This window comes from Triticum dicoccoides, chromosome 1B (assembly GCF_002162155.2).
Source record: "Triticum dicoccoides isolate Atlit2015 ecotype Zavitan chromosome 1B, WEW_v2.0, whole genome shotgun sequence".
NCBI classification, from domain to species: domain Eukaryota; kingdom Viridiplantae; phylum Streptophyta; class Magnoliopsida; order Poales; family Poaceae; genus Triticum; species Triticum dicoccoides.
Window position 1 is genome coordinate 179,359,284 of NC_041381.1, and position 9,354 is coordinate 179,368,637.

The 9,354-nt window shown below is 40.9% G+C and overlaps 1 protein-coding gene across 1 annotated transcript; it reads right to left on the reverse strand.

Annotated features, from left to right (window-relative positions):
• Nucleotides 1-5,983: 5,983 nt before the first annotated feature.
• On the reverse strand, nucleotides 5,984-9,277 carry LOC119326731 (DNA-directed RNA polymerase III subunit RPC4-like). The gene is made up of 10 exons (XM_037600351.1): nucleotides 9,132-9,277; nucleotides 8,987-9,048; nucleotides 8,812-8,881; nucleotides 8,677-8,719; nucleotides 7,857-7,934; nucleotides 7,449-7,483; nucleotides 7,300-7,363; nucleotides 7,126-7,214; nucleotides 6,546-6,800; nucleotides 5,984-6,462 (listed from the first exon to the last, which is right to left on the reverse strand). Exons 1-10 carry the CDS (start codon nucleotides 9,192-9,194, stop codon nucleotides 6,307-6,309), a joined length of 915 nt encoding a protein of 304 aa, XP_037456248.1. The 5' UTR covers nucleotides 9,195-9,277; the 3' UTR covers nucleotides 5,984-6,306.
• Nucleotides 9,278-9,354: the final 77 nt, after the last annotated feature.

The following is a 9,354-nucleotide window of genomic DNA, read 5'->3' on the forward strand; positions in this document are numbered from 1 at the left end:
GCGGGCGCCAGCGTCGGCGGCGGGGAGGAAGGGGAGAGGGGGGCTGGAGGCGGGAGAGGAAGGAGCGCGGCCGGCTGCCCGCAGGGGGGGGGGGAAGGGGGGCGACACGGTCGCGAGAGATCCTCGTGTGCATACATACATGTGCGAAAAAAAGAGACCAAATTCTAATTGGAGACCTTAATTGAATGTGGGCTCTTTAAAAGTAAGAAGCTTAGTTTTACATAGGATTGGTTCACTTTGTCCCCTATTTTTTTCAGGGATTTGATTTGAAGTTGGCTGCCTAGTTGATAAGTGGTTATTGGAATTGTGTAAATCGAAACCCGTTGGATGCTCACAGTTACTCCCTCCATTCGTAAATATAAGTCTTTTATATATTTCACAATAAGGGACTACACTCTAAAATATGTCTGTATACATCAGTATGTAGTTTGTATTGAAATCTCTAAAAAGACTTATATTTAGAAACGGAGGCAGTACAAAGGAGCGTAAATATCATTTGAAGACAGTTATTCACCATGTTCTGACCTTTTTCCGTGAACTTTCCAAGCTCAGAATATATGCATGGACTACTTGAACATTTACGTAAATGTTTAGACTGGCAGTAGCTACTACCATGTCATTTAGCATGGTTGATCAGTGGAAGTTCAATGTTTCATCTCTCTTGACTAAAGTTGGTACAAAATTCAGGGAATTGGTACCAACTCATGCCTCTGTTTACGGCAAAGCTACGGTTTGTGTAGGGTACCCTTTCGTGTAGTTTGATGAAGCATGCTGATTTTAGTGCAATCTAGTTATGACTCCCTTTTTTTGAAATAGGGGACTAGCGCATGCTTTCAGATTTCATCATTGTGCAATTATACAAACCACACGATGAACAAAAGAAAATATGTTTTGAGCACATGCACAAACGAAATTGTACCATACTGTATTTCTGAGCAACACAGATTAAAAGGAAGTGGGGATCCAACGGGTCAGACAAATATATCGTACCAAATTCGGATGGAATCTGTCATATGCATGACATTGCTCATCATAAAATCTTTGACAGACAGGGTCATCATATCTTGGCTGTCTCGGAACAACAAACAAGCAGGGTCCTTAATCCCATCTTTTGCTACTCCATCCATAACAAAATGTGACGTTTGTATGCCTATGCAAAACCAAAAAAATGTCTTACATTTTGTTATGGAGGGAATACTTGTTTTATTGTTTAAATCATCTCGATTAAATGACAAAACATTCAGATCCATGTTTCGGAATTGAAGCTTCATTATAGTTTCTTTCATCCCTTTGTCCACCTTATTTATAATGCAAGCAAGCAAGATAGGTACACATACATCAGCAGTCACCACTCCTGATCATGTTCATAGCATCTACTCCCTCCGTTCCGATTTACTCGTCGTGGTTTTCCGTTCCGATTTACTCGTCGTGGTTTTAGTTCAAGAGTAGCTAACATATCAAAAAGATGGGGAGCTACCACTTTTAGATAGCGAAACCAAAAACCATTTAATATTCACTTCAGTCTTGAATTGAACGCTTCGCTCCAGTGTTTACGTATTTTAGTGTGTGTTGACTCATTTCAAGCTGCATGTAGTCCATATTGAAATATTCAAAACATCTTATAATAGTATAAAAAGGGAGTAGCATATAGTACAGTCAAATGACTTCAGTGCTTGCTGCTTCCTCTATGGTCCAGCAAAATTCAAAAGATGCTGGTGGTTCTGCAATTGTTTAGGTAGATAGCATAGCTTATCACCAAACATTGGATGAACCCCCATGTTCATCTGCATATACTTTGGTTAGCAGGACAGGAGCTCTAGCAAACACTGATGTGGATTGCTAGGGTATGTTCAATTCAAGACTACTACAGTTAACACAGTTTTGCTAGGGTACGTTCCAACTGCCGTGCAACTCATTATGGATGGATCCCTTATTTACCTCCTGCTTAGTACTACCACTATAGTTTCATTTCGTCATAATAGCAATTTTGTAAATGGAAGTTTTTTTTTCCGGATGCTACAGATATGTTTTGGCTATTCTATCACGATCTGGTATCTGTTATATATACAGTAAAATGCATTTCCAAAGGAACCGTTTGCTTGATTTGATGCTCAGTGATATCAATAGCTACAGATATCACACCCTTTATTAAATTGTTGTGCTCATTGAAATTTTATTCTATTTTTGTGCAGATGATGACGACCCTTAGCTATTCAAAATTCTTTGCCAGTAACTAGGCAGTTTGCTTTGGTCAAGAGAGAGAACATGGTCTGGACTATCCATCTTTTGCTTCTGAATGAAACTGAATCTGCTTTCTAGTCGGTGGTACTATAAAAAACTGAAGTTTCACAAAATGTGTGATCCTTCTGTACTTGATTCTGACTGATTATCTTCTCTTATTCATGATGACACTGAAACATAACTCTTAACTTGATGCATGGTGTATGATGGGTGGTATTAATAGGTACATGCTGGGGGGTTAACCAAACAAAAATTCAGGGAGGGTTGAGGAGAATTTAGAGGTGTAATCCCTAAGGCCTCGTTTGTTTCGCGTGGATCGGAGGGGATTTCGGAGGATTAACCTCGCGAGGCCCAAAATCCTCGCAAAGCCCCGTCAGCCCGTTTGGTACGCGAGGTTAGATGGCCAAACCCCCTCGATTCCCCTTCGATCCACTTCTCCCCACGCGGTTCAGAACCCTCGAGGGGGGGCTCAAGGATTTGGCCGCCCGACACTCGCCAAGACGCCGCTGCCGACTCCTCCCCAAGACTACGCGCCGCTTGACGTCGGCGATCTCCTCCGGCGTACTGGACTTCTCCCCGGTGGTAAGTCATCGTCGCCCCTCCCCTCCCCTTCCCCCTCCTCTCCCGAGAGAAGCCATGGCTGCCACCTCCAGCACGCCCTCCGTCCGCCTCGTCCTCACCGGCGAGCACGCCAAGAACGGCGTATCCTACCCTAACCCTACCCGGCTAGCTCTCCTCTTCAAGCCCCTCTTATACCCTAACCCTAGCCCGTGAGATTGCCATAAATTTGTGTTGGTGATGGTCTGGTGCATCTAGGAGGATAAATTGGCAGATTCTAAACCAAATTCGCCCCCTCTTGGTGACTGCTGTTGATCCCGCAGTCGATCTGCGTGCCTATCTAGAGATATATAGTAGTATTAGTAGTGCTTGTTTGTGCTGGTCTGATGCTAATGGTGATGGCAGTGTGGTGCAAATTGTATTAGTGATGGTGATGGTCTGATGTTGTAACTGTTATGCGTATGTGCGGTGAGCCTATGACCATGGACAGCCTCTTGATTGCTAGTTCAAGGTCATACGTAATTCTTTGTTAGGAAACAATGGACGAACTTGTCTCTATATTCGTACACGAGGCTATTTTTTTAGTATGCTCGTTGTTTTACTTTCTGCTTGGTGCAGATAAGAGAACACCTACATGTGAAAGCACAATAGGTGAAAACCCAGATTTGATATAGCGTGTCCTTTTGAATTGGTTGGCCAAGAAAAAAAAGAAACTCCACATATTTAAGTAAAAACAGCTGCAGCGACTGCTGCAATGGACATGAGCGATGGACTGAGACTCAGGCAGGGTCATGGGCGGCGTCGGTTGACCGTTCATGGCTGCGTGTGCTGGTCTGCCTGCCGTGAATTGACTCTTCATTTTCTTGTTGCGATCCTCTGTCAAAACTTTGACCGTTCTCTGGAACAAGTGCTACCATTCTACCAAGCTTTCAATTAGCAGTCAGCACAAGGAAACAATAGCAGCTCTTAATGATCCATTCTTACTAATTGTTTTTAACTGACCAAAATTTGAGCAGTTTGGCGACTGTTTAAGTATCTTATTTGATTTTTTTAACTGATATGTTCTTATTTTGACAGCCTGCCGCCCCGATTCTTGGGATCCAGTTGTCACGCCTAATTTCGGTAATGTACACAAACTTTTTGGCCTCTAGACCTTATTTCTTAAGTGAATGGATACTGGTGTGGATCCTTTCTGAATGGATACTGGTGTGGATGTGTCTTTCTGAATGAATGTGCACTTTTAATTAATTTCCTTCTGAATAGAGACTACAGTCATCTGAATGGCTGATCAGCTTTCGGTTTGTGAAACGGAATTCGGTTCTTGCTGTGGCTATGTTTTGTCCAGAATGCTAGATGCAAGCCCACGTGGTTAGAGCATGTCTAGCCATTCCCTCAAATCTTTATAACAAGAGGCAAATTGTGTCCTGAATTTTTCTGTGAGCGACCCATTTGCTTTCACCAGCCGGGTGTTGGGGACGTGTTCTTGTTGGTCAGTATCGATCATTGGTGTTTTACCTTGACACTTGTTTTGGTCCTGACCTATTTTGCTCTGCTTTTGAAATACTTGCGAGCTGATCCGCCCCGTGGTCTCTGCTTCATTCTGTGTATTAAGTGGTCTTCTTGATATTTATCAATCGTTATGCCTCATATCATCACTTTTTGAGCTGGAGAATTGATTCGTTATACCGTATCATAATAAATGATATGCTACTATATTATAGTACTAACACTTGGATTAGTGAGAGAGAGAGAAACGTACATATTTCTGTGAGATCTCTGTGATGAGTAGTCGGATCACTACTACATGTTTCTGTGACATAGTACAACAGTGTACATGATGCAATCAAAATGAACATGCTCTCACAGGAACATGCATTCCGGAGTGTACAGGATAGGATGGCCTTGTGCTATCTACTCCCTCTGTTCTCAACTTAGATATGTTCTTATTTTGATAGAATCCTGCCGCTTGGATATCTTCTTATTTTAAGAGTAAATTTATTCCAGGGCCAAAGACTTGTACATGTTCAGTTTAGTACTGTATTGAACTAGTTTTGCTTTGACAATTGTGGCTGGCTGATGTATCTCTGCTGCTGACTCTGCTTATCTGCAAGTAGAAGTAGTAGTAGTAGTTTCTGTGGTACTACTGTATGTATCTCTGCATTTGTATTTTATTATCTGCAAGTAGTAGGGCTTGTTTTACATGTATTATGCTTAGTTGATTACTATGTTCCGGCGATACTTGACGAAATCTACTATTATGCTTTCATATGTATTACTCCCTCTGTAAATAGAACTAATGTTCATCTAGCAAAGCTATTTGCTGTAACAGTTTTTCTCAAGGCACTCTAATATTCATCTCTTTTTGTTTCATTAGGTTCTCAAGCACCAAAAGAAGGCACAATAAACAAGCCGAATGAATAAATTTCTCCCAGGTTCTCAATGCTAGATGACCATGACACCAAGAGATGGATACATTTGTTTGCATTATCTTTGTTGCAAAATGATGTTGTGGCTGTGATGAACTGTTTGCTGTGAAAGATTATGTTGTTATGATAAATTATGAATGCTGGGATTTGGGATTCAAAGTCATGCTGTTATGATAAATTATGTTGTTGCCGTGATGAGATATTGCTTTCAAGTCATGCAAAATTATGTTGTTGGGAAAACTGCTGCTAAATTATGAGATGTTGATTTCAAGTCATTTTTTCAGGTAATTCTGTAGCAAGGATATAAGGTGAGTTTGTTACATTGTAAAGATTGGATTTTTAAATGTTCTACATCATGTTATGTCAACATGACAAACCCTTTCTACCAAATAGAAATTTTAAACAAAGAGGATTGTGAAAGTAAGGGTTTTGAGGATTCAAGGGGTTTTGAGGGGATTGGGTGGAAGAGGGGGATTCACCAAATCCCCTGAAATCCCCCCCTCCCAAAACCTCTACAATCCCCTCCTATCAAATGAGGCCTAAAGGGAATGGGTGAGGAAGTGGGGATCACCCGACAAACCGAACAAAGAGTAACGTGGTGAGGAATTGCTGCTGTGATCACATCACATTATAGTTGGCTGTGTCTTTGGTGACTCAAATGGAGATGCACATCTGTAAGCAAAGTAAGGGCGTAATCTAGGACATCATGTTTTTTCATGACACATTCAATTGCACTTATAAAACCACACATGGCAAGGTAAAAAAAAAGAGAGCAGGTTTGCAAATATAAGCACCTTCACTTTACCAAGAAAACTTGATCGAGCGGCCTGAACAAGGCACAAAAATCACTCCACGAGCTTATCTTTACTACCAAAATTGCGATTTTATGCCATTCCCCTCACTTCAGCACTGATCCATTTGTCACTGACTGATCAATTCAACTATTGTTCAATGCATTTCCTTGAAAACCAAAGACTATCATATTGGGAAAAGCTGATACCCCCCTCCTAGAATGAAGTCCAGGAAGGGCAAGTATACTCACAGGTTGTTCTCCTGAACAATATTCCATGCAAACATGGACTTATTCTTCCATCTTATCAGTAGAGCCCAGCAGATAGCCAACGTCCGGGGTAATAACCGCGCGCTTACTGACCTCTCCCAGGGTGCAGCAATGATTTTCTCTGGTGTTAACCGCTACGGCCTCCTGGACAAACATGCAATTTGAACCAGGAGATACCTGGGAAGTTTGTAATTGTTAGTGTTGCACGGAAAACATATACACAAACACAAAATGCAGCAGTTTACAGTTTTCATACTTACATCAAACAGTGCATCTCCTATCTTCATCTTCACTTTACCGCTTTTATAAACGAGTATCTTCCCCATGAGACCTCCTGGCAGATCTTTGATCTTAGAGCCAGGGAGTGTCTGCCCACGTGCCACTTTAGAGCTTGTGGCAGGTTCAACATTCTCCTCAGAGCCAGTATTTGGTTCTTCAACAGATTCCATTTGCTTTGGTAAAGGAAGAGACGCAGGTAACTGGAAGAAGAGTAACTGTGGTGTGTCGGACCAATCCTGTCAGCACAACAGTCAATATAAAAAGCAGCCATAGTCATCTGTTTGTGGTTGCTGAATTGTATTGTGCTGTGCTTATTTTATAATCTTCTGTACAAATTTCGTCATAGAAGTACAAAAACATGGGTGAAATAACACAAATAGACAAAATCTGGTGGGGCAAACGGGATCATCACAATCCACTGCAATACCAAACACAGCCTTAAAAGGTTCAAGCAGTTAGACGCCAGGTTGCATACTAATAATATGTAAATTCAAAATTCTGATTTTGCTCTAAAGCATAGGACAAGAAATGACATGCTGTAACAATTTGATAATAAGTTACCATTAATCCAAGTTCTTCTGCTGCAGTTAATTCCCCATCCTGAGCTCTGCTGGCCGAATTCTCTCCAAACTCCTCTTCATCAAGAATCTCTACATGACGTACGTAGGAGAGAAATAATGGAGGGTTAAAGAAAAATAATCTTACAACATAAGACCAGAAGGACCAATAGAATACCAGGATCTCCAGAGTAGGGCCTCCTAAGTGGGAGAGTTATAGGATAGTCGCTATGGGTATAATCCTGTAAAAAGATGGAAATAAATCAAATGAATAATGCATGCACAGGAAGACATTCATATTTGTTCGCACTTGGTAAATCCACTCACCCATGGATCCACATATTCTTTTGGTGGTTTTGGCGCTGTAACATCATATAGAGCATGCATGAAAAGAAAGGGTGTTAAAGCTCCAAATACAGCAATATGTACAGTTAAAACAGTGTTGCATGATCTGCGTTCCATTCTGAAAGTGAAACAAAATTGCAATGCCAGAATAACAACTACAAGGGTGCAAGGTCTTCATCCAAATACAGTAATATGTACAGCAAATAAGTGTTCCATGTTCTCTGTTTTGTTCATAAGGAGAAACAAAATTGCAAAGCCAGCCAACAAACTACCAAAAAGCGCAAGTTATTTTCTTTTTCCAATTTTCACGAACAGATATTACCATTTAGTGGAACGTTTAAGTGTTTAACTAAACATAGAACCATCTAGATAAATATGTCGCAATAATACCTGCCGAATACTTCCGCGTAGGAAAAGATCTTGCGTACGAAGAGTTCCCTTGCCCAAATGCAACCTGTGTATTGATTTCTGTTGTGCCAGCAGATTGATATATCATTAGTAATATATTCAAATTTACAGAGAAAATGCCAGCAATATTAGAAACAGTGTCTGAATTCATCAACAAGACCAAACTAGTTTGATGGTTGCAATAATCTAACATATTGACAGAAGAAAGGGCTAAGCTAAGAGAGATTCTTTAACATCTACTCTATAATAAGATACACTTTATTACGTGAAGTAATTTTACACTATACAAGAGAACAAGATTCTAATTTGGTGTAACCTCTGCATATTGCATTCCTGAAGATGAGCACATGAAGCCTTGTATGTTACAGTTGCCTCACAAGTTATTCACAATATGTTTTCACACTCAGAGGCCAACAAAACTACAGTACCAAACACTTGTGCTGGGCCAGCTCTAAAACAATCCACAGTTCTCTTTCCAGGACCGGTGTATTGGTAGAACAACATTGTGTATATTAGGGACGAAACACACATAAACTAGTAACTAGAAATTGTTCAAAGAAGACTTAAAAGGGAAGTTGATTGGTCAATTTTGTCTAGTGATGAGGAATTAGATGCGACTTCCTCAATTAACAGCCCCCAAGATTCTTACAGACATATAGTCAAGTAAGAAAATTTAGAACTTATGAGGTGCTTCTTTCGCAACAATAGTTGACTGATTAGCCAATGCAAATGAGAGAAAATAGGCGCTGAGCATGCTCAAAGAGTAGGATCATGGAACACAATATCAATTAACTACATTTACCTTTTTTCTCAACCTTAGGTCTTCTTCCAAAGGGATCAGTGCTCTACAGATGAAACAAAATATAAAACACACCAATCAGCCATCAAACAAAAAGCTTGCCGATACAACAAACGGCCAACAGACTAATATAGGCACCTGTGATGTCTTCAGTTTCATCAACAATTCCTTATCAATGATTTCATCCTTGCTCTCCTCAACAGGCTCCCTGTAGACAGTTTAATCAACTAAATCCCATGATACCGTGCCTGCCCATCTAGAAAACCTTAAATAACTGGAATTGTGAAAGAAAATCTAGACAGAAGAAACATACGCTTTTGGGACAACCTTTGCAGGTTTCTTTGGAGGCTTTTTGGGTGCGAATTTAAGTCCTCCCTTAACATGCAAGAAGCAAAAACCATAACCATCAAATTGAAACAATCCAATATACATGAGGAACAACGAAAGTGAACACTAACCTTGCGAGGACGGGGCGCAAGGGAGCCATCTATTTCCTTCTTCACGTTACTCTTGTCGTCCATAAGATAGCAACAAATGCAAAAACCTGCAAAAGGTGGAACACCAAAGCTAAGATGGCTGATGGGGCTATCACTATTAGCCGGCGACGGTGAGTCAGACAAGAGCGGAGCAGGGCAGCGGCGGGTTTCCTGGACTGGCGGCGGTGGGGGGCACATCAACTAG

Coding starts and splice junctions, on each gene's coding strand:
- LOC119326731 (XM_037600351.1), bottom strand. CDS start 9,194: ATGGACGACAAGAGTAACGTGAAGAAGGAAATAGATGGCTCCCTTGCG. Junction 9,049..9,131: donor TTGCGCCCCGTCCTCGCAAG/GTTAGTGTTCAC, acceptor TTGCATGTTAAG/GGAGGACTTAAATTCGCACC. Junction 8,720..8,811: donor TGAAACTGAAGACATCACAG/GTGCCTATATTA, acceptor TTTCATCTGTAG/AGCACTGATCCCTTTGGAAG.